The following is a 25,660-nucleotide window of genomic DNA, read 5'->3' on the forward strand; positions in this document are numbered from 1 at the left end:
GACAGAATATGCAGATGTTTTTTTTTGTTTTTGTTTTTTGCTACAAACAAAATTATTGCTGTCCAGAAATAAGTCAGTGTACAAGGGAAGAGAGTTACTTACCAGAGGAAAATGTAATGTACGAGTGCAATATGTCAGCCTTCAAATCATCACTTCTTCTCTGAGGGAGGTGATCCCTAAAATACAAAATAACTTAACAATTATGTATGCTTTGTGGAACGCCACAAGATATTCCAATGCATGATCTTTTGCTCAACATGCACATTTTTCTTTTACTAAAAAGGGGGAAATAAACCATGATGACCTCAGCCTAAATATATATTTTCATCATGAATGATTTACAGTGGTGTAATCTGACACTAATTTATGCAACATTATTTGCTTAAATGCAAAGACAGCACACATACAACTACCCCATAACTTTTAAAGTAATCCTGTTTTGTCCTGCAGTAACCTTATTAAGTTGTATGCCTCTTCTAAGTGCTGTGCTCTATATCTGATGTAAGATGTTAAATAAACCTAAAGAAGCTGGTGGAAAAAGGTACAAAAGATTACCAAACTAAAATAACCAACTTTACACATTCTCATTGATTTAAAGACTGAACCCAGTCACGGACCATCTTAACCATATGTTGAATTAATAATTAAGGAGCACTTTACCAATATACTGTCAAGATATAGGCTTGAATAATGCACTAGTGGTTGAGGAACTCAGCTATCTGCTCGCTCTCCCTTCTGTGTACACGAGTTGTCAGCTAGCTGGGATCATTATCTCCAAACAAGACTTGTACTACAAAGCCAACGAATGACAGCTAAGCATAATAAATAATAAATAAATAAAAGCTGGTGTATCTGCATCATGCGCAGTTATGTTTAATGGGTCTGGCTATTCTTAGAACAGTTTGTTTGTAATGTTTAATTATTTAAAAATGGCAGCACTTTTGAGACTCAAATCCTTAAACGGGGAGGGTACAGGATGACAAAGCATTATTCTGACACCGGCATCACACAGCAAAAATTCTTTAGAAAATTAAGTACTGGCACAGCTATTTTTGTCAGACTTTGTGTACTTAGGTAACAAAATATGTGGGAGTAATAGGCTGATTAAAACATTATACCTTGTCTGATGCAGCTCAGGTATTGGCCGCAGGTCCTTTGAAGAAAGGTTCTCTACCACAGGTGAGTCAAGATTTGCTGAGCCATTGCTTAGTCTGTCACTGCTTTCATATCCAGATTCAGTTCTCTGGATCTTCCAGTTGTCACTGCGGACCTTAAGAGTCGCTGTGCCCTTTGACCTGTCCTTGTCACTGTAGCCGCCCCGGCCATCTGAGTCCAGCGAGCTTCGGCTACCACCAGTTTCATGCCTCTGCTCGTCCTCATAAATGGTCATCAGGCTCTTGGGTTTGCGCTCTTCCCGGCCTCCCCATGTAAAATCTCTGTCTCGCTCTCGGTCACGGGAGGGCGACTGACTGTTGGGTCTTCTCCTGGGGCTGTGCTGCCTTCGCTCTTCACTTGAGGAATTGCCACCACTTGGAGTAATGCCGCTTACAACACTGTCCACATTTAGTACCTCCCGCATGGGCTTCCATGGACGGCTGGACCTGCTGCGGCCGTTCCCTCCACTTCCAGGACGCTCTCGAGAGTCTTGGCTGCTGTCAGTATCGTATCCATTGGAGATCTGGTCTAGCCTCCTGCTGTGATGGCCGCTACTGAAACTGGGCACGGTGGGTAACACCTGGACCCTCGAGTGAGAGCGAGGTGGCTCGTGGGAGGATCGATTGCCAAGGTGGGGGGTTCGCTCATTCCGAGTGGGACCTTTTCCTTGGCTGCTGTACAGACGACTCTCCAGGTGTTGTTTGAAGCCATTCTCTGGAGGGGAAGCAGAGCGGGAGTAGATCCTGTCTTCACCTGGATCTGAGTTTAAATAAAATAAGTGTCATGAGACCTTGAACAACGAAACTCGACTTGAACTAAACTTTTAAAAAAGAGTCAAAAGCCATTTCAATACTACACATTAATGCATTTGTTATATTTTAATCATCTTTTAAGAATGCTCTATGTAGCAGGAAACATATGGTAATACAAAACAATTCAGATGTTTTTTCTGTGTAAACTAATGCTAGATTTTTCATCTGTTTGACATGTTTCTGCTGCTGCACCTAATGCCAAAAACATTGCTCTGAATACCACTGCCAAGACCAAAGACTGACTTTCACTGACACCAAGACACAAAGCTGTGCTAAAGAACACAGCATGTTGTCAGAAAAGTGAGGGAAGAGCATGACGACAGAGGGGTCACTGACATTTATGTCTGCGGATGACAGGAAGGTGTAAATTACAGCCAACAGGAGTTGATTTTCCTCTATGGCGTGCACACGAAGGGGAGCCTCATGTTCAGACATCCATGCAGATACTGATAATAAAAAGGCAGCACTTTGCTGTTGTGTGTTTCTCTGTGTACAAGTGACCCGTCTGCACATGACTGTGCTACGGATGCGTGTCTGCTATTTCAAGGACACTTCTAGTCATAATAGCCACTTTCAAAAATATACAGCCAGACATCCTTCCTGGAAATTGGTTCACTCATGTGCAGCAACACATGCACCGACACTGAGAAAAAAAGAGATTACTGAACAGCATCAAGTTTTTTTATTTCAAAATTCAATCAACAAGATTATAAATTTGTATTAAAACGTTGAAAAAGGACCTCCTTATTTAATTTATAAGGATAATTTATGAATCAGGGGCTATGTGCTTTACACTGGTGTCAACATCGAAATGAGATATGTGGTAACTTCATGTTGGAAGGTATAAAAAAGTGAATTTAATACTACACAGACCTGTCATCCATTAGAAATAATCTCTCAAGAGATGGAGTCCCTGTTGCTTTGGATTTTGCTGACTGTGAGCCAGGCTTAAATCACTTCAAACACTCCTGTCCGCGTTTTTGCTCATATACTATATTATATATATATAAATATATGATACCAGCGTGTTTTAAGGAGCTTCTGCTGCTGGCTCAGTATTGTCAACAGCACACAAGGCTGCACATCATTTTGGAAGAGAAATCAATACAGCCAGAGATAATTTAGATTTACCCAAAGGGTTATCCCACAGTCCAATGTGAGCAGCAAAGTTGCTTAAGTGTTTATATTTTCCCAGAGACGACTTTTTAGTAAAGTGCTAGCCTGGGCATGAGCTGTGCTGCGGAAAATTTATACTACTTACATTAACTGTAGTGTCACCTCCAGCCCTGCCATTCATCACAGCAATGACACTAGCCTCCTTTAGCCTACTGCATTCAATCATAATGGGACGTGAGCTTGGTGCTAACACAGGCCGCTCCTGTTGACGAGGATTTGGGAGCATATTACGATTGTGTTCCCTAATGCTTTCACTGATACTTAACTGAAACCAATGATGCACAAGAAGGGCATTACAGCAACCGACCAATCATCCCACTGATTACAAACCAACTCAATCTAAGAGGTACAAGGAGGAGGAGACATGGATTTTAAACAATAGTGGCACAAATTAAAAAAAAAAAAAAAAAGAAAAAAAAAGGTTGAAATTAAATTCACCCTCTAAATAAATTACACAGCATTCATCACTATTGGGTTTGACCTGCTTGATTTATAGTGTGTGTGTGTTTGTTTTAAATGCTCATGTAAACAACAGAAAGGGGAACCAATGATCTGACTATGAGAGAGTGGGATGAAGCCAGGCTCCAACGGATGTCAGCACTTAATCCCCTTTCTGACACATCGCTCTCAAACCGAGGGTTACATAAGGGCTGGAGAAATGGAAAGGCTAGCCTTTTGTATCATAAACCCTGGTCATTCTTGTGTGTATGTGTATGTGGTAAATTGCATCTGTAGATCTACATGCTACATATCTGCAACCAACCTCTGTAGCGTGACTCCAGCCTCCGCTGACCGCTCCGATCAGGCTCTCTTCTGGATGGATGCATCCCCCGCACCTCTCCTGCTCTCTGGGCGACTTCTCTAGAAAGCTCCTTGAGGCGACTCTTTGGATCAAAGGTGCCAATTTTCACTACAAAACCAAAGATATGTCAGGTATTACAATCATGCATTTAACACATTTTCCCCCGATTAGAGACAAAGGGCATATAGCCAGTGTGTAATTAATGCTGAATATCTTTTTTTAGTCTCAGCTGAGCTTTTGCTGAATCAGGAGGGGATTTCCACCACTGCAGACACCATTAAAAGTATTTTTATCACAGTGTGCATATATATGACTATTGTCACTATTCATTTCCTTGTCACTGTTTTCCACCTTAGTCCCAGCAACTCCCAGGCACTGAGTAGCTGCTGAGTGTGTAGATGCCACATATTTGTGCTGATGTATATGGCACATTTTCTGCTACGAGACAGAGCAGGCAGCCAGGTGGAAACATGGCAATGTAGAGGCTTCTCCGCCCTGTCGCTGGCAGATATCAACTTTGAAATGCTGTGATTAGTCATAGCGCTGGAAAACATGATCATACTGTGGTTCTGTTAGCTGTCTGAGATTTCAACAGGAATCAGTGTGAAGAGAACATGATTCAAGGTTCAAAAAACACCACGTGTTTCCTGAGACTATATTTTTGGGACTCACAACATGATAAACTAGAAATCAATAATGTGATACTCCACTTCTGAAATCTTTGAGCAACTGCTGACATTTTACTGTCTTGCAATCTTCCCTGTCTGCATAACAGCTTAGGAAACCAGCTTTGAAGTTTCTAGTTTTATGACAATCGACATATCAATTAATAAACTAATCATTGAAGCTGTAAATTAATTTGCATTTTCACCAATTTTGTGTCCTCTTACATCAGATTTCATTGCCTAGTCTTTCCAGCAAGGCCATTTACTCATCCTGGAAAATCTCAATCTCAATTTACACTCTTCTCCCAACTTGTACTTATGTGCATAACTGGCAGCTCTTTGTGACCTCTCTCCTCAACATAGATCCTTAATCCCTTCTGTATTACTAACATGAACAGCTTTAGTTTTACAGCGAAGACATTTAATTTATTCCTCCGGTTTCTATGCCAGATCCTTGTTTGTCACAACTCTGTAGAGCAAAATATTTATAAACTAAAGTCTTTCAATGATAAATAACGAAAGCAACCACGCAATTTGACTCATCCCTGTTTTTTCATGTTTACTTCATCTTCACTGCAGAACATTATATTTACACAAGTTTAAATTAAAGTTTGTTATCTTACATCCTTACAGATTTTTTTCAAGTCCCAAACTCTTGATTTTAATTTACTGCAATTTGTGCCTCAACATCTTGGGTTATGAATATCTCTCCCTCTTCTTTTGATTTTTAATCTCAACATGCTCAGTCCTTCCATATTTCCTTTATTTCTGTCCCTTACCTGGCCCCCGTCCACCGCTGGTCTGACCACTTCCCCGGCTAAAGGTTGAAGGGGTCTTCTGTTTGAAAGAGTTTTGACTCAACAGAGCGTTCAGATTCTCCTTGGTGAGGTCCAGCTTCTTGGGAGCTGAAACTTGAGACTCAACGCCTGAGTAAGAAGAAAGAGGAAACACAAAGATGTTAAATTCTTAATCAAGGGCCATTTTTGCACAACTGTCTTTTTCCGGCAGACGCAATATTAAAATTTAATGATATAACATGAATTCAACATCAACAAATACACAGACTGCACCTGAAACTAAGAAACATTTCAATTACAAAATCCACACAATGTTCTTCTTGGTTTTGGAGGATCATCCAGTTTGGTCCGGCGCCCTGTCAGCTCTGATGGGCAGTGAGCGGCTGCCACAGCTTGGACCTGGGGCACGGCCAGCATTGAGAGTTGGAGGAGGATCTTTAAAGGGGATAAAAACCTCCCCTACCAAACAAATTCAGGGATATATAATCCAAAACAGCATAGATGTTCAGCTGTTGTCATCAACGCATTTTCATTACTGCCTGCAAAGGCAACTAATATAATCTGGGATTTTTTTTATTTTTTGTTTGTTGTGTCTGTGGAATTTGATTTCTTTTTTAAATCATTTGTAAAGGAGGGATATTCTTATTTACAGTTAATTCAGTAGTGCATACGGTCCCTCAGAACAAATTTCATGAAACCCACAGCACTCAAGATTTTCATTTAAAGTGAAACTACCGGTTCAAAAACACCAGAAAAACATTCAACTCAATCATCTGATTACAAGTCAAAACGCTACTGGTACATTCAACCAGCAAAGAATGGCAAAACTCTTTTAACCAATCTTTTTTCACTCCTTCTTCATTCTGTAGTTCTTCAACAACTAGAAAAGACTCCACAAGAAGAACAGCAAATCTCTTTCAATGCACAAAAAGACTTCCACAGCTTAAGTTCATATTAATGGGTTTTTTATAGTATGGCATAATAATCAAACAGGCTACTTAGAGTAGCATTATGGTTAATTAATGCACTAATAACCAAGATAAGTGCATCTCAAAGGACTGGATGCTACAATTTACAGAAATTGACACAAATCTAACTTAATCTTACCTGATGTAATACCATAATACTGACAACAGAAACTACTACAGCTGAAGTTAATAATAAGGAGTTTTTTTAAGTAGTCTTCATTTTTAGGTTTCTCATTCCAGTAAAAGTTGACACATTCAAATCTGTTGATATAAACACTTAATCAAGACTGATTATGAAACTTTCAGTCTTAAAGTGATTTAACATTACGTATGCAGGGCTACTACCTTGCACTTCTCCATTGACAGGGGTTTTGTAGTAGGACTGGCTGCTGGTTTGTCGAGAGACGTCTTCTGTGTTAATGGCACTACCATCGGGGTTGGAGTAGAAAAGGAGGAGAGGCTGGAAGTGACCTTTTATACATTTGCTGACCACATCTTTCCACCTGGAGCCAATCTGCAGCGAAAGACAAAGGAAAAGGTGGTCAAAAACCAGAACAGGAAAGATGTGCCAAGTCTTTATGATAATAAACAGTGAAACCAAAAAGATTTACAGCATTTCTTTGTGTGACACAGTCTGCCATCTACATGCTTTCTTAGGGATTAATTAAATTCCATGTTGGTATCAATCAATTTGAAGATAATAAAGAGGGTTTCAAATGAAGGATTTTCCTTGCAGGTCCTCACATATATGCAAATTAAGGGACGAGGCCGATTCAATTTAGAAAAGCAGACAGATTGTAGACAACAAAATATTTTGTGACCCATCTGTTTTCAATCTTCAAAGAAGTATATAAAAAAAAGTTTTGTTGTATAACTCATCTGACAAAAAGCATTTTATCTGACATCAGAAATAAACACTATAAACTACACCCAGCCCTAGTGGCATCCCAAGCAAAACAAGTCAATCTTAACCTGTGAAAAACGCATTAAAGGGCTTTAATAAAATTCACGGACAACTTTAAAACAAAACCTCTCTTTGCATAGTCTAATTTGTGAATATAACACACTGAGGCCAAATCACACAATCACATTAGCTAAGCTGTGTAAGGTGCGTGTCTCGCCACAAAGGCACCACAAAGGCAGGCTGCAGGCTAACAGATGCTTATGTGCTCCTTAATTAAGCAAATGACGGGGGAAGAGAGGAGGAGAAGGTAGGAGAGAGGGAGAGATGGGCAGAAAGATAAGGTAAAGAAGATCCGATGCAGAGCAAAACAAGGATAATGGAGGGATTTCAGCAAAGATGGATAAAAATATGCACCACTCTGAATTTAGCATGTTTAACAATCTCTACTTCTGCAATGTATTAGCAAATTACATAAAAAAGTCTATAGCCACTGCAGTAGTCCCATGAAGCTGTAGTGCTCATTACGCATCAGAAAACAAAACTGTTTGGATGGATGAAAATTAAAGAGACAATTGCTATTTTTAGATCCTTACTGCTACTGAGGCACATTATTCATTATCTGAGTGAGCGGTTCGGCAATTTTGGCCACACTGGACTTTTCCCACACCAGCTTTGCCATTATTATTCAGAATTCCCCTTTTTCCACTCTTCTAAGTAGAGTTGCATATATTCACAGTTTACAATTCAAGGTCTTAAATTTAACTACTGAAGTCTCGCTGTACCTGCCATTTGCTATTGGTGCAGCAATTTAGAGCGACATATTCTAAATAGTATAATGTGCCTAGTTATATCTTCCATTACAAGAAAACAATGGACAACTCCCAGGCAATCAGAACTCTCAGTGGCTATGATATCAGTAAAAGCTATTCACAAATAATATGATTTAAAATAACCTTTTCAAATAACTGTGTTTTGTAGTCTACTTTAAAGAAATCTCTTTTGTGCTCTGAAAGGCAGCCATCAGGGCACACTGCTGTAGTCATTTAGCGGCTGGGACTTGGGGAGTCACAGAAATGCTGGCAAATTTCGATCCAGGTATGGACTTGGCAGGCGCTGAGTGCTCCTCCATCTCAGTCAGGGGGGGCTGCACACACAGCACAAGCTGCTGATGGATTGACACGGAGCCAGCCAGCCGCTGCACCACAGTCCCCGAGAAAATTGCGAGGATGTGAGACAAAAGGAATGCTCACATGTGCACAACACAGAAATAACTCCAATATACAGGGGGGAAAAAGGCAGCTATGTACTGTCACACACACACACACACACACAACCACTTGCCTGTAAAAACAGAAAGACAGAAACACAGACAAACCTTCTTTATCTCACACACACATAGACAGAACATACACATACACCTCTCAACTCAGCGTTCTCACTGACCCTTCAACTTTAACCAGTGAAGGGATCCGTGAAAAAGATCTTTACTTGTTAAGCTTCACTTCACTACTGCAGTAGTTTGCAATGACAGTTGGGGAATTGAAGTAGAAATAGAGGGTGGGGGTGGAGGGTTGGAGGGGTTAGCTGACTCTTCAGCACCATAAAGGCTCATCAACCCGGGGGCTCATGAAGGGCAATCGATGTGGTCCTTATTGGGCGATAAAGAGACTTTGTGGTGGCGATAAAAGACTGAACATTGCTACTTTCTACTGCTGCTTGTAAAACAGCAACAGACAAACTTTTTCTTTATCAGTTAGTCTGTCAATTATTTTTACAACTAGTCGGTTATTTGTTTAGTCAGAAGATACTGAAACATCCATCACAATTTCCCAGAGCAGAAGATTTTCATCATCTTCAAAAACAGTACAAAATCCAAAATGATGATCAAACAAGATGAATGATAGAAAACTAAGAAAAGCAGCAAATCTTAATACTTGAGAAGCTGAAGCTTGTCAACGAATGTACATTTTCCTTGATAAATGCTTATACAATTAATTGATTATATAATTTTCTGTCGATCAACTTAATTAATCGATGCGCAGTTTCCTTACCTCTTTCACTGTGGCGTCATCGAAGAAGACCCATTTGGAAGACTTGGTGTGGAATGCGAAGGCACAGTAGTGACGGCTGGAGTAGCAGATCATCGCCACAAGCAGCAGCTCTCCCTTTTTGGCATGCTCGTCTGTCACCCTGTAGAAGAGCTGTGTCCACACACACGCACAAATGTACATAAATACAAACACCAATTACTCATGGGCATCAGTGCGACAGTAAATGAGTGATGCTGATAGGTAGCAGAATCAGTTACTCCATCTGTTTATGGATTAAAGTCTGAGGGAATGAACCAGCATTGATTTGACAATCAGTGTAAATAAGGGCTAGTTTAAATTAGATAGACTTGATATCTTCACTAGCTGCAGTTCTACACACCATTCTTATTGAGGGCCTAAATATTGATAAGCAGTAGTATTTTCTAATTTAATTTCTTTCATAAATATTGTAAAAAATATCAAGAAAGAAAGAAAGCACAGAAAGGCTACAGCATTAAGCAGACATAAAAAGAAAGTATTTTTTATAACTTTCACTCCTTTCTTCCTCCTATTTTTCCTGCACAGCCAGTTCTCAGTCTGTCTCACACTCTCTCAAACAATAGATTTCAAAGCAAACGATGGGGGTGGAGGGCTCCCTTAACACCCAATAAAGTCACATGAAACTCTCCCTAATGAATCAAGGCCTTTGTGGCGCAGTAATGTGGGGGAAGAGGGGGATCGAGAGAGAGAGAGAGAGAGAGAGAGAGGGGGAGAGAGGGATGGGGGGGGGGGGGGGGTCCAACAAATTCTTCTGATGGTACGCTTTGGAAACGCAAAAGAGAGAGCTGTCAAATAAATGGTTTGAATACTTCAATAAAGAAGTTATGTAATGTGGAGTGTATGAGCCTGCCCTGATTTGAACTGAACTGATTGATTTTTTTTTTTGCTTGTGAACTTCACCCAACACAGTGGGCTTATGTGAACAGACTACTGGGGAATATTTCGTAAGTCATTTGACATTTTTTTAAACATATGAACAGACAACATACATACATATATATATATGCTATATGTATATGCTATATGCTATATATATATATATATATATATATATATATGCTATATGCTATATATATATATATATATATGTATATGCTATATGCTATATATATATATATACACACACACTCACACAAATATGAGAAGTTGTGATTTTGCGGAGAAAAAAGGAGCAACACTGTCCCACATTTGTGCATATTGTGGAAAAATAAACACTACAACAAAAGCAGTCATGAACACATGTTTTTCCCCCCGAGCTCACTGACATCTATTAAGCCCACATTCCCTCAGACAGTCATGTACATACACACACACACACACACACACGCTAAGGCACACAAAGATGAGGGGAGGGGTTTCTGACAAGCTGACCAAGGCCAGCAGGGGCTTTTTGATCAGTGGCGCAGGCCAACTGGGCATTGGGCGTTGACTGGTTATGCAACGGCCCCGACTTACAGAGAAATAAATCCCCACTTTATTTCCCACATATGTCCGTTTGCACAAAAATAAACTGACCCTAAAAACACAGTGAGAAGAAATGGCAGCTGTGTGAAGTAATTGTGTGAATGAACAGATTCTACAAATTGAATCCGGTCTGTAAGGTTGTGTTTCAATACACTGAGTTTATTTCATGTGAGAAGTTGGATTTAATGTTATGGCTGTATGTATTGTTGAATATAAAATTTATTAAAGCCTAAATTCTTAATCGGAGTACTTTATGTAGCTGTGTAGGCCAGGGTGAAAAACATTTCACTTTCAACAATATCATATTAGAAAGCCACATAGAGGTCACAAAATCAGGAAAGTGTGCATAAATTAATTAAATGAACCCTTACTGCAGACAGACTGAGATGAGGCCCCAGAGAGCGGATAACATCCTCTGTGAGGTCTGACTGGTCAGAATCCCAGACGAAGCCTATGGTAACAATCTCTGGGGAGTTCATGAGGACCCGTCTGATCCTAATCCTCTGGCCACAGTTGCTCTGAAAAAGAAAGAAAGAAAAACTGCATTACCAAAAAGCAACATCCGATCACCATGTAGATTCCCACACTTGGAGAGTCAGTAAAAGTTTATGTCTAAAACAAAATAATTGTCACTCCAAAACAAACTTTATTTAACTTATGGTGTACACAAATGGCTGAACTGCTGATGAAAGGTATTTGCAGGACACTGGAGAACATGTGGCAACACATATTGCTCTTTCAGGGAACATGAAAGTGTTTTTTCTTAAAGCCTTCAGTGTTATAAGACTTGGAAAAGGCCACTAACCGGACAGTTACGAAGGTCCCCGATTGTACATGCAGCTTGTAAAAGTTCCCCAAATGACTCCTCTCTGCGCTGAAGCTGAATCTGTTGACTGAAAAAGAAGAGACACACTGTCAGCTGAGGCACTGTCACAAACACTCAAAGAAGAGGAAGTGAGACAGACAAATAAAAAACTAAAGACATGTGGAGAGTTAAAAAAAAAAAAAAAAAAACAGCATATGCAGAATGTCAGGTAAATAAATGGAAGTTAACGGCCTCGGGAAAAATGTGCAGAGGGATACATGAGAAGCAAAAACCGAGTGGGACAGATGACAATGGGGAGGCGAAAGAAGTTTGATATTGCCTGTGCCTTACCAGAGTGCGGTGGTGGAGACATAATGCACAAGCTCTGTAAACGGCAGTGGGTCGGAGGATGCCCCGCAGCTACGGCACACAGACTGCAGAGAGGAGAGAGTCAAGAGACCAAGAAGACGACAAACACAAAAAAGTCCCTCAAAATGATACAAAAAGGTGTGATTTCAGCACTCATAGCTATTGCCAAGCACTAATTATCAAGTCAGCATTGTCACAGTTGCTTTATTTAAACTTTCACTAGGACATGCTTGTCTTTCTGCTTTTCTTGTAGTCAATTATATATTGTGAGCTCTGTAATATCCTTTTTTGTTACCATCTCAAATCACTGACATTACAAGGCATCCACTTTAATTTCTGAAGGTATAATCTGCCCCTGACCAAAGCAATTCTCATTAAAGGCCTTGATAATATATTTGTTGGATTGGGTGCCGTGAAGTCGAGGTGGAACAAAATCCACTGACTGTTCCCCCGAGGGATTTAGTCCAAAGGGGTATTACCTGTTTGATTCAGAGAGAGAACTGGTTTGGGACAGGGACAGAGTCAGTGATGGGCATCACAGCCACAGGTTAGGGTGGTGTGTCATGCTGGAATTTATATGTAGACTGTTTGTGATTTATCTGGTGGTGGTGGTGGTGGTGATGGTGGTGGCTCCTGCACTGAGGAATCTGAGCAATAATACCCTACTTATCCCACTGGGCCGACCCAGTATCAAAACATGACGTATTGGATTTCTACTGTCTCAGACAGTGATTCATGTACTCATGTGTATTCATGTGTGTGTATGTTCTGTGTGTGTGTGTGTGTGTGTGTGTGTGTGTGTGTGTGTGTGTGTGTGTGTGTGTGTGTGTGTGTGTGTGTGTGTTGCTTAATCCTAACATTGGCTGGCAAGGGTGTGTTCAGTTCCACACTGTATGAACTAAAACATATACAGCAGAAAAACAAAGCATCATAATATGATCACTACCTCTTTCACAGACAAGAAAAAAAGTAATCCTTGTGAATTAACATACACTCAATATAAACCATCTTTTCACAGATGAGTAGAGCAGCAGAAAAAAATGACAAAGCTCTAAGTAAATATAACATAACCCTATTTAATACTTTCTAAGCTTCTACTGACCTGCTCATAAAGTGACATAGCAAACTTCTGATGTGTGATGCAGGACTTGGAAGTGCAGGCATCTGTCTCCTCAGGCACAATGTGCAAGTGAATCTTCTCAAGTATGTTCTCCTGTGACAGAATGTGACATCCATTAGGTATGGGACAAAAAAAAAGTCCCTGCTCTCTTGTAGGAATGCCACCTCTTTACAAGTGCCACAGGGTTTTTTTTTTTTTTTTTATTACTTCAACGCAGGTATTTCCAGGAACAAAAGCACAGTGCAACAGGACACACCGTTACATTCAAGGAATTCAATTTTACGAGTAGTTTCATAAACATGACAATGGAAGGAACATATTTAAAAGTTACACTCCAACAAGTTATACTCCAGTTTAGCCACCCAATCCCCCCCTTCTCCCGTTTCTATGGAGAGCTAGTGGATTTATAAAATATTAAGGCTGCAATGTAGGCCTGCAAAGGTTACAGGCACAACTTCACAGCCTATTAATCTGACACTGGCTAACTCCTCACATAAATTCTCTGCTGGCATGCTGCTGCCTGTGCAGTTCAAGACCAAACCAAGACCATGAATGCTCAAGACCAAAGATCTGTGTGAGATTAAGAATTAAGATTGTCTATAAAAGATATAAATTTTGGAGAGCTTCAGTTGTGGATGGAAAAAGTGACTTCAGAGCACATTTTTGTGTTAGGGGATTCAAAGTTGTTTGTTCTCTGTGTCAAATTCAAAAGGCAAAAGATGTTACATTATGCAGTAGTAATTATAATTATCATCAATTAATTTTGTGATCAAATGTTGTACAAATATTGTACAATTCTCGTCAATTCTGCTTGTCCAGAGTAATTTTATTCTCTCGCTTGTTTATCCATTGCTGTGCCAATGGACTTCCTAAGTGAATAAAGGATAAAAATCTGAAAAAAATAGCTCTGTGCTCTCTGGGAGTACTGTCATTAAACAGAAGGGATAAAAATCAGGAGAAGAAAATAAACGTTTTAAGCCTGATGGACAAAAGAAAAACATGAAGGGTAAAAAAGTGCTGCAGGATCTGGTTTGTATTGGATCGCTGGAGTCATAATAAAACTGGAACAAAAGTAAAAAAACAAAACCATGAAAATTATACTGCAGTTAGAGAAAAACAACTTCTGGCCAAACAATACCTTGTTGTGCCAAAATGAGCAGGGAAAAAAACTGGAACTGATATATAAAAATGATAAAGGACGCATGAAATTGACTTTTAAAAGAGCAAAAGAATTATGCAACATAATATGATAGCACAAAACAGAGAGGTTCAAACACAACCCTGGCGCTTATATAACCTGTCATGATGATATTTAGCAGCAATGTGGCAGGGGTTGATGGGAGGGGAAGGGAGGGACAGAAGCTCTTTCAATGACCTCGCCAAACAGTTTGTTGCAGTGCATTACCCAAACTGTGTGGCAGGGTAACACATAAACATACACACATCCCTCTCCGTACGCTCCCTCAGGGCAGCCTGGTTGCCACAGGAACTTACAAAGCACTCTGCGGCATCATCCATGAAGCCCAGCTGGAAGCGTTGCTCGTCCTTAAAGGTCTCTGCCAAGGCGTGACGCAGGTTGTCAGAGGGCAGCGCGCGCTCCCGACTGTGCTGGAACTGTGAGAAAATGCCCTGAAGAGGAGAAGAAGAACTTGTTTGTACATGCACTACGGGACATTTTGTTTATCAAATGAATTCGTGCCCCCGCCCCCCCTCGCTCAATACACAAGCCAAATCCAAATGTCTGGACTTCCCCGAACTTGCAGATTTGTGGACTTGGCCGACTTGGTTCCTGGGAAGACTGAATGCTGAGGGCTGTCAAAAACCTGCAAATCATCAAGCCCACAAGGGCCCTCAAGTGGACTTTCTGCAGACTTCCAGAGAATCCACTTGGGGTGGATTATAATAATAATAATGATAATAAATAATAATAAATAATAATAATAGGCAGTGTAACAGTGTAAAATATTTACTTTTCATGACTTTTTTTCAGTTTTGCTGTGATGTAGTGAGGTTTAATTTACAAACAGAATAATAAGTCTATAGGCTTTATAACACAGGTTTGTTTGTTATAATCTGCTTGAGTCAATGGGCAAAGGTTGTTTATATTCATCTACAATGTGAAGGTCCTCAGCTGAGGATTTAATGTGAATGTAATATTAGCAGTGTTTAGCAGTTTATGTAAAGGGAAAAGCTCCCTCAGTATTTTGACTAGATTTATTGAGAGTAAAGCAGCAGAGCTGTTCAGAAAAACATAAGTTACAGGGTCAGGATTTTCAATTTATCTCTGTGGAAGTACTTGACGTCTTCAGTCCAGTCTCAGAGAGCATTTTTATCACTGCTTTTTAGACTTGACATGGCGACGGTGAACACATCAACAGTGACAAACACATCTTCTTACCTTTAATGCACAAAAGATACATGACTCTCCCAGACAGAAGTGTCCAGGTAGCTGCCTCAAGCTGCGTCTGAAGATGTCCAGCTGCCATAGTACCTACAAAAGGGACAGAAGTCAGGAGGTCAATCAGGACTCTTTACAAGAAAACGCAACATCCCTGAGTTTTTTATTACGTATGGCATTTAAGACAAAGTTTCCAAGGACATTCAGACGAGGACTGTGCAAGAGGAACAACTGCCTTTGCGCAGAAAAAAAGCCGAAGGTTATGATCATCCTCAACCAGCTCATCAGTTGTCTCACCCTCTGAGTCACGGTCTCAAAGAATGACCTCACTGTGGGCTGACTGGAATAACAGACTAACTCACCAGCAAGTACCCCACTAGTCAAAAGCAACCTTCAAGTACATTCATAAATTGCTGGGAAGCTCTGGCGAATTTAGACAGTGACTAAGCTCTGAAATTTCTAAATAAATAATGGTCATATATTAATAGGGTGGAACATGGTGTACAGCTCCTGGAGAAAGAAAGCAACAAGTGGACTGAATTACATGAAACAAGCGGTGGTCACACCTTATAATACAATGTTGCATCTAATGTCTGGCCATATATTGTGGATCACTTTGTCATCCTAAGAAAATCAGAGCAGCATTCAGCTAGAAACAACCAAAATAAAAAGGACAGGCCTACCTGCACAGCACTGTTGAGGAAGCAGCTGTTTTGGCCCGGTTCGTTCAGTAGTCCTTTGGTGGGGGCCAAAGACAGCATGCTCCCCGGCTGGTACGATTTCCCCAGATTGCCCCCCGGCTTCCTGAAGAACTTGACCCATGCCATTGGATAGTGGGGTCTGCCTTTTGACAGGTGGGATAGTCAGGCGGCAGGGTGGGTCGGTTGGTGCTGTGATTAAATCCCTCTGCCCCTGAAGGAGTGACTTCCCAACAGTCTGGGGACTAAGTTATTCCACAAGCTTCAGCAACTGCCCTGCTACACATGGGCTCCTAGTCCATGTCTGCAGCGCATATAGAAGATCTTCTTTCTTTTTACCTTGTCTGCTAGTTAGTAGTCTTTCCCAAAAAAAATAAATAAATAAATAAAATAAAGCTTGTCACAAACAAACAAAATTACAATCCAAGTCTTCGTATTGAAAAGCCTTTGATGTTCACTGGTCTGATACTTGCGATGAAGTGCATTCTAACCACAGACAAATCAGTCATCCTGTAGTCTTCTGCACCCAAGGCTTCACAACAGCTGCAGTAGGGTTTGTGGACCCCCTGTCAGCAAATTTTGCCACATGGTCATGATGCTGTTGAGGATATTCAGCTGCAGTAAACTGACCCCTTCCGAGGTTCATCCATCATCAGGTTTTATCCGGGCATCATTTAGTACTGCACAGCAAAGGTGGCTGAGCTGTGTTAGAGAAAGAACAATAAATTAGATTTTGACATTATGATGACATTGCTGAGCCCATTTTATTATGCATTGCTGTTTTCTAGTGCTCTTTTCATTGGACACAATTGTAATAATAAAGTGACTCTTCAACAACAGGGAAGTGAACTGTACATGTGATACAATATACTTTTCCCAGCCCAATTCTGGCTTGAAAACAAAGCTTGCACATTAACTTTCACACACACCCTTTGCACTGAAGGCAGCGTCACACTACAGTTGACCCCAGCTAGAGTTGTATATTAACTTTCAGACAATGTATTTCCATTTCCTCAACAGTATTGATTACTACTTCATAATTGGTAACATTTTAAAAAGTATAACATGGAACTAAAGCAAACTTTGCATTATAGTATTACCTCATTGACATAATGTGTCTTTCATTCATCTGTACATGAGATGTCCAGCACTTAGAATACTGTAAAAATGTCTTATGTGCAGTTTAAGGGTATTAAGCTCCAATCACTCATTTTGCTGAGGAAGAGCTTAACTTTCAACATGAAGTGCTGCTGTCACTACTGTCAGGCCTTTTCCAGCTCTAAGTTTTCTGCACTTCTTGATATTTATAACATTAACTGGATGGAAACAACTCATGATTGTTTACATTATTAATGAGTGCAGAATACCTGTTAAGAGGGCAAAAAAAATCATTCTGCTTGGCCAGCAGTTGAAAATAAAAAAGGTCTTCATTTTACAATCTTATGAAACTAACCAGGAAATAAGTTAGCATTTTTATTTGATAACTGACAAATTAGTAACCATAATTTGCCATTGATTAATCTTCTGTTGGTCGACTAACTAACCCACACATTTAATATGCAGTTATGTTGTACAATAAGATTGTAAAAGTTTTCATGTGCTGAGAGGATTCCAGTTCCTCTCAAGTTTCTTTCCTATCCCGTTTAGTCAGCTTGCCTGGCATTGTCATTCTTTTATAAACTCAACTACAAAAGAACACTTGCCTGACCTATTTTTAACATCAGAGGAGCAGTATCGGTCATTATGACACATAACTCAAGATGCTGTTCAATTTATGAAACGTGCAGTCCGTGTGGCTCCATTGGCCGAGTAGATAGATGAATATGTTTGTGCTGAGTGAGGCAATGGAAGCTGCGTCTAGGTTATTCCATTACTGAATGCCCCAAGAGCTACACAAAGTCAGAGCCTGTAAGTTTTAATGTGTATATTGTGTATTTTATAGGATATTCTTTTACGCCATTCAACGATATGATGATAAATTCATGGAAAATAATGATGACAAAGCAACAAAAATAAAAAGAAGCAACAATGAGCAACTGTTCCTTGTGTGATATGTGGTGATTCATCCTCTTTTGGGCCCTCACACCTACAAAATAACCTCAAACAATGAACTTCAAACCTTTTGTTATTCACAGTGAGGACAAAAAAAAAAAAAAACTTCCCCTACTTTGCGCAAACAATGAAAGTTCCTTCTAGTGACAGTCTCCAGAACACACAAAGTTTCAGCCAAAACCAGTTGGACAACACTGCCATCCTGGTATTTCAGGAGTTGTCAGTGGATGATGATGTTGCACCATAGAAACTGAACAGCAGGTTAAAAAAGGTGGAAGATCAGTATTTACATGTAGCATGTATAGTCATCTTCCCATGATTCAGCTAAACATGCTAACATCTCTGCCTCTGTACTTTGCAACTGGGCTCCATAGCAACAGCATTCCAATGCAATCACTTAAGCTCGGAGTTACTTAAGAGCTGCTGTTTTCGGATTAGTTTCAGGGCTGGAGGGACAAGTGGAAAACTGTACAGTCCTCCTGTGCAGCCCACTTTTAATTAATTACATCACATGCCTTGACATGTTGCTACCATGTGTACGTCTCATCGTACGCCGTCTCCAGGCACACACACATGCATGAACATCCATTTTGTTGGCATGTGATGAAATATGACGAAAACCAAAATCACATCACATTGTCTCACAGTTTTTTGATAATAAGAAATTAATTACGTGAATGGCCTGAACACATTTCCTTAAGCTATTACTCTTATAAATCTAATAGCACAATTATTATTATTACCTTTTATTCTTATTGCTGCAAGGTGTCATCACTTTGACACCAAATTAAACAATGACCCACATTCCAATTCATTTATTCCTACGATTAAGGGGTATTTGGTGCTATTTTTAAAGCTATCACAAAAACATCTCTGTGCAGCATCTCTTCCTAACTAATTTAGCAGCAAGAAAAAAAAAAAAACAAACAATACCACACATCCACATGTCCACATTACTCAACGTCACTTCAATGACATGGTGAAACCAATGCACATTTTGTATTGTGACATTGCTGACAACAGCAGGAGTAAATATGGCCCTGGCTTTCCAGTCCTGGAGATTTTATTGCATTATGGTAGTCCACTTGAGTAACTGCCAACCTCACTCATGTTAAAATATGTCTCGGCCAGACTGAAATTGGCACTTGATGACTAATTCAATATCATTTTAAAAGATGATTCACAGCACAGAGCAAAGAGCATGTTTTTTTTTTTAACAAAGGCAAATAATGCCCCTTGTACTTAACAATAACATACACTACTTTCACTCTTTTCTTTTGTGGAATGTTAAAACCGAATTATTTTTTTCAGAAAGCATTTTAGGCTTATTGCATTAAGCAAGACACCTTTTGTCTGACAACATGAGCACATGCGCACATTTTTAGACGTGGACCGCTTGAGTTACAATGCACAGAGATTAAAGTGCCACATACTGTACGTGACCTGCAAGCAGGATACAGATGAGAGTGATGAGTTGGGAGAGAATGATTCATGACACGTTAGCCCACAAGTGGCTCTGCTAACAAGAACAATCTTACTGTATTTCATATGCTGCCATTTCATGGTTTTATCATCTCAAAAACTGAAAACAGATCCCTCAGAATCAATTTCAAGTGAATGCAGCTACATGAAGTATCTACTTCCTTGTTTATAAACTAAGGTGGAGAAAATGACTCAACTGGCTGGTCACAATTCTGTCCAGAGGCCAGGTTTGCATCATTACCTAATGGAGGCCAAGTTGTTTACACCCTTCCGTTTCAAGTCTTAGTGCTGAACACCACCTAGTTCAGGTTGAACACATTTCCGTCTAGTTGACCCTTACCAGTTTGTTCATATTTAAGTTCTTTTCCCTCCAAAACCGTCTGGCTTCATGTAAAATAAAATAAAATAATACAAAATAAAACATAATTGGCTGATGTTGATAAGATAAGCCCTGTCTCACAAAGCAAGTATCTTACTTTGAGTTACCTGGCTTTTCTAAACCTAACACTACCACATGCAACATTGACAGATCAAGAGCTGTCTATTTAATATGAAACCATTGATCCCAACTGGGAAATTAGGTCACCATAGCAGCAAAAACTAACAAGCAGTGAGACAAAATATACAACATCTAAGCACACCATCTCAATATAAAAAGCAGTACTAGGAATAGCACTAAAAGCTATAGTATTATCAACTGTGTATAAATATTATATATACTTTAATTTGCAGCTGACATGACATATTATGTAAGTGTGTGAAAAGTACTGGAATTATTATAATGAATATATCCATAACATCTAACTATTAAGAGGAGCATTATTACTGCTGTCAAATAAATTAGGTTTTCAGTTTGTGGATATTCATCCATTGAGTCTCATTGAGTCTAGGGTTTACATTATTGTTACGTTTATTTTTATCATTGATTAATCGGCTAATTATTCTATATATTTAAATCGATGAGGTGCTTCATCTGTAAAATGTCAGAAAAAGCCTTAAATGTCTTGTCTCAACGAACAGTCAGACACAGAAGACTAAAGAAATTTGGAAATATTCACATTTGAGAAACTGGTGACAAAAGTTTGACCTTTTTTTATGTTCTTAAAAATTGACTCAAATGATAAATCGATTATTAAAATAGTCTGCAATCAATTTTATAGTTTTATAGTCAACTACAGTAAGCGATTCATGGACTAATCGTTGCAGCTCTAATTGAGTCTATGAAACTTCTCACTAAGTCACCTCACGTTCTTCAGAGCTACAGTGATGCATTAATGGTGTAACAGGCTGCACTGAACCAAAAGGAATAACATCAAATAATTAATATTCTATTGTGTATTTTATTAATGAGTGTTGCTACTAAAACTGACTGCAATTTGTTAACGGCTCTGTTTTATGACCAGAGAGGGACACAGTTTGTACAGCAAGTATTTGCTATATTATCAATTTACAAGCCTTTTTTTTCTTTACAGCACATTGGTGAGAAGGCATTAAAATTTAAACATTTTTCATATTTTGTCTGTAAGTCTGAGCAAAAATAATACTCCTTGCAGGTTTGGTCTGTGGCATTATTTACCACAGCAGTGTTACTCAGTTTGAACTCAAGCCATCTAAATGAGACCAAAATGCCAGGATTAATTTCCAAAAGTTAGCTGGCTAACCAACAAATTAATTCCACTTTGTGTGACAGATGCTGTATCTTTAACATTCAAAAGTAAAGAACACCCAACACACACACAGTGCTGAAAATAACATATGTACATAACTGAATAATAACATAATTGCCAACTTAAAAACAACTCAACGTCTCAGTGATGCTAGATTTAAAGAGGCAGAATAAGAATTATAACATTCTTCTTATTGTAATTATTTACAGGCCCAAATATGTCAGTCTGGCCAAAAATGTAAATCTAAGCGGAAGCCCAACAAAAGTCGTAATTTTACTTTTTCTCTCAGGCACTCCAGTACAGGAAGTCCACTCTTCCTTTATAAACAAAGGCTTGCTCCAAGTTGTCAAGCAAACGTCCAGCGTTGACTGTTTTTCTCTTCCTTGCCATAGGGGAAATGCTCAAGCTAGCACCAAGGAGCAATCAGCCAAAGAGTGGTGTGCATCAGCAAGTCTGACAGGCCGACGGGACCGGTACAATGTGGATGTCTACAATGTGAAGGCATGGGGGGAGTCCCATGCTATAATTTATCTATTAGCGATCTGCTGATGGATGGCCTCATTAAGAATGATTCAATTGATCCCCTGTATATGCCAGGAGCCTCTGATGAATCAATCTGTGGGAAATTGAGTCACACTAATTCAATATCTATAAGACGTGTGAACAGCAACACATTATGGGAAAAGCACAAAGGCAGAAAAAGCATTCCAGATATATAAAGAGGCTTTTGTTGGAGCTATTTAGCTTTGCAGGTTCACTCACAAATACTCATTACGCAGCACTGCAGGGGAGATGAAACATAGTCTCTCCATCATACTCTGTTTGAACACATACATTTGTCACGCTCCATACATAGCCTATAAATTCTTTCTTAATCCACTTTTTCCTTGATAAAACCCAACTTGCAACAACTTTCAGTCTCTCCAGAACCTCTTTTTTTCCCCCTCTCAATACATCTTTCTATCACCTGCATGACAGCTGAGAATGTTCCCTCATGTTACTCCTCAGCTCTGACTCAAGAGTGATAAATGGCTTTAGGGATAACACAGAACAGCAACTCCTTCTCCCATAGGTGACAAAGTATTGTGCTTATTTATCTCCTCTATTTTTAGTCGAATTTAACCATTAAAACTTTCTGTGAGACGAGAAACAAAAGAACTTGGGCACTATATTGAGTGTGTCCACCTTTTTTAGGGCTTACACAGAAGTAGCCCACACAGATGCACTACTTTTGATGTATAATATGCACCAATTGCTGGCTGACAACATAATTAGATGGTATTAAAATTAAACCAAACTGTTGCTAAAGTAACAATGAAACACTCAGGTTTTAAGATACAGACTTAAATATAAAACTTTTATATTTGTGATTCATTAGCTGCGTGCTTGCCTGTAATTTCCTGGGTGGTGTTGTGCTCAAATTTGGGAAATAGCAAAAGATATCGACATGAATGCAACTCCTAACAGACTCCTATCCCTGTCTGTTATAAATTGTCATTTCGAGTCCTGCACCTGTCTAAATTTGACCACACTTTATCTGTCATTCACTGAGACATATTTCATATCAAGAGTTAAGCCTGGAATTTAAAAAAAGGCTCTATTTTGAGTTAAGTCATGCAAACTTCTCAGAAGTGTGACTCATAAAGTAAATGTAGGGATGAAGTCAGAAATGACTCCCACTCAGACTTGTACTTGCACTTCATTGTTGGTATTTGCATATCTATATTCTTAAGTGTCTGACATTAGAATATAATTATGTTCTTGCACCAGATTCAATACTGTGTTCTTGGCTTTTAACTATTTTTTCTGTTATCCTGTTAGTTTTAATGTAGATTTAGAACCGAGCAAACACACAATTGTCTGAAAATATGCAAAAGCCTTAGCACAGGCAAGCCACCTCAAATAACAGAAGGGGTAATTAAATGTGACCCTGCATGCTCGACCCCTAAAACAACAGTGAAACTTCACTGTAAAATTCCCTAGAGACTGCAGACATGCTTTAAAACTTTGGGCAACAATGCAGCGCTCGTTTCCTGTGTGGGCTTCCTGCTCAAAGGCTTGCCGCTTTCCAGCACCGCGATCAACCCTGTGAAACTGAACAGGTCACCCACACCACGCTGAGTCACCCATTATTCCTGACCGTGTCCGACAGAGGAAAAGGGAGAACAAAAGCACATGTTCCAGTATCACACACACTGAATACGGTCTGACTGAAATAAAACATCCTCCTCTTCATACTTCAGATTGCTTCCTTAATGTCCTCCCACTTGACAACAGCTTGCCAAGAAAAGTGTGGCAGTGATGACCCACAACTTTATTTCATCTACCTGCGATAGAAATTAATTCATTAAGCTTAATGAGAAAAGTTAAGTGATAAACTCCTTACTCACACTCAACTTCCATAACCTAGCATTCAGATCCAAAGCCTTATGGAAGACAGATTGCATTGTGTATTAGGTCATTCTAAGTCCTCTTGCTCGAGATGCTTGCAAACAAAAGAAGTGACAACACTTGGGAGTCAAAACTGGTTCTTCAGCATGCCTCCATATTTACTTCACCGTGAAAGAAATGTTCCAGATGAACATAAAGGATGAGTAGGCATGATACCTACATGGATCATGATCTCACTGCTTTATCATCACCGTGCTCCTGTGAATGAGGTCTGCTGCTGGGGGGGGGGGGGGGGGGGGGGGGTGTCTTATCACTGGAATGAATTAAAGTGGGAGAGACCGGTTCACAGGGTGCACAGGACGGTGGTCTGCCAATGAGTTTAGAATGAGCTCCAGTAAACTCCTGCATGTTTTGTCCACATTATAAAAAAGGGTGTGTAATAATAAAGCAATATGTCACCTAAGTTATCTAAGTCCATAACATAACAAAACATGAGACTTGGCTGTTAACTTTTTATTGTGCTTGTTTATCTTGAGGTGACGCAACACTATAAAAAAAATAAAAGGACGGCTGGTGTTTTGTTTTTTCTTACTTTAAAAACAACCTCAAAAGTGTATTTATGAGTCTATATACCACTATAACCATCCGGTTAATGAAATATTGTGCTAAAAAGTTAATATGAGAGGAGTAGTAACTTGAGCTTCCTTTCCGTAAAGCTACTTATATTAATATTAAATGATAAACTGACACATGGCTAACTTACTAGCTAGCTGTCAAAAACAATGCGACTCCGTACGACTTTTAAAAGAAAATGCCAGCAGTAAATCAGATTAAATTAAAAAGGCTAAAATGGCAACACGAGTCAGAAGCGTTAAACTTTTCCACACTCCATTTTTTAACTTGATAAGTGTTGAAACTAAAGCCACCTGGTCGACTACAAGAGGCTAACAGCTAGGCCTACCTGGTTTACCTGCGCTCCAGGTAAAGCTACATTTCCGGCCCACGTAAACGCCCCTGCTGTATAAAAAAACACAAACTAGGAAAGTTTAAAGGACTTCTTGTGCACCGACTCAAATAACGTGTCACTCACCTTATACGGTAGAAACCCCCAAGTGTTGTTATATCCTCCAGTGTGGAGCGTTGGAAGTATTTTGGTTGAGTTTCGGAGGAGAGGGGGGAGGAACTGAGGAGCCGCAGGAGTCGCTGGTTAAAATATACTTCAATGGACAGATACTGGAAACTAAAGCACCCACCAGAGAAAAAAAGTGCTGTCTTAACGCCGCTGAAACTAAACTCTCCCTGGCTTTTTACAGGGTCTATCCTCTGTCAGAAATTCCACTTCGGACACAGCAGCAGTCTCTATCCACTTGCGATATATTCCGGTTTAGTCAGAGGCGTGCACTTCTGCAGCACTTCGCTGATGTGCGGCGGTAGTGAGCAATGGTCGCCCGGTCGACTTCGGCACCTGAAATACTGGATTAGAGATGTTTTCAGAGCTGAGATGTCAAACCCCGCCTCTTCAACACTGTAGTTACTGCAGTCTGCCATGCTACTGTACACTGCCACGGCTACAGAGCGCACACTCTCATACACACACACACACACACACACACTCCCAACATTTGCAGAGCGCCAACTCTGCTGGCAGGCTCGTTAATGTTGCTTTATGGTGCAGGGCTTTGCAGTTTGCAGCCCACTACAACAGTGTGTAGTGTTAGTTTACAGCTGTGCTTCTGCAAACTGCATTTTACACACATTTTATAGGTCAGATTGTGCTTAAAAGTTCATATTTTATCTTAAAGGGGGGGGGGGGTATTTTTGGATTTGTTGTCATTGAGGTAAATA

General features: G+C 39.8%; 1 protein-coding gene across 1 annotated transcript in view; it reads right to left on the reverse strand.

The window, feature by feature from the left end:
- Positions 1 to 25,227, reverse strand: part of LOC134005983 (inactive ubiquitin carboxyl-terminal hydrolase 53-like) — a 32,576-nt gene extending 7,349 nt beyond the window's left edge. Inside the window, exons 1-14 of the mRNA XM_062445029.1 lie at positions 24,906 to 25,227; positions 16,209 to 16,925; positions 15,526 to 15,618; positions 14,622 to 14,756; positions 13,110 to 13,220; positions 11,990 to 12,072; positions 11,639 to 11,726; positions 11,205 to 11,351; positions 9,331 to 9,480; positions 6,721 to 6,889; positions 5,390 to 5,536; positions 3,907 to 4,053; positions 1,119 to 1,914; positions 103 to 176 (exon numbers count right to left, since the gene is read on the reverse strand). Coding sequence (XP_062301013.1) covers positions 103 to 176; positions 1,119 to 1,914; positions 3,907 to 4,053; positions 5,390 to 5,536; positions 6,721 to 6,889; positions 9,331 to 9,480; positions 11,205 to 11,351; positions 11,639 to 11,726; positions 11,990 to 12,072; positions 13,110 to 13,220; positions 14,622 to 14,756; positions 15,526 to 15,618; positions 16,209 to 16,352 — 2,284 coding nt within the window. The 5' untranslated portion in view covers positions 16,353 to 16,925; positions 24,906 to 25,227. The remainder of the gene's footprint in view (positions 1 to 102; positions 177 to 1,118; positions 1,915 to 3,906; positions 4,054 to 5,389; positions 5,537 to 6,720; positions 6,890 to 9,330; positions 9,481 to 11,204; positions 11,352 to 11,638; positions 11,727 to 11,989; positions 12,073 to 13,109; positions 13,221 to 14,621; positions 14,757 to 15,525; positions 15,619 to 16,208; positions 16,926 to 24,905) is intronic.
- Between the last annotated feature and the right edge of the window lie 433 nt (positions 25,228 to 25,660).

This window comes from Scomber scombrus, chromosome 23 (genome assembly GCF_963691925.1).
Source record: "Scomber scombrus chromosome 23, fScoSco1.1, whole genome shotgun sequence".
Taxonomy (NCBI): Eukaryota; Metazoa; Chordata; class Actinopteri; order Scombriformes; family Scombridae; genus Scomber; species Scomber scombrus.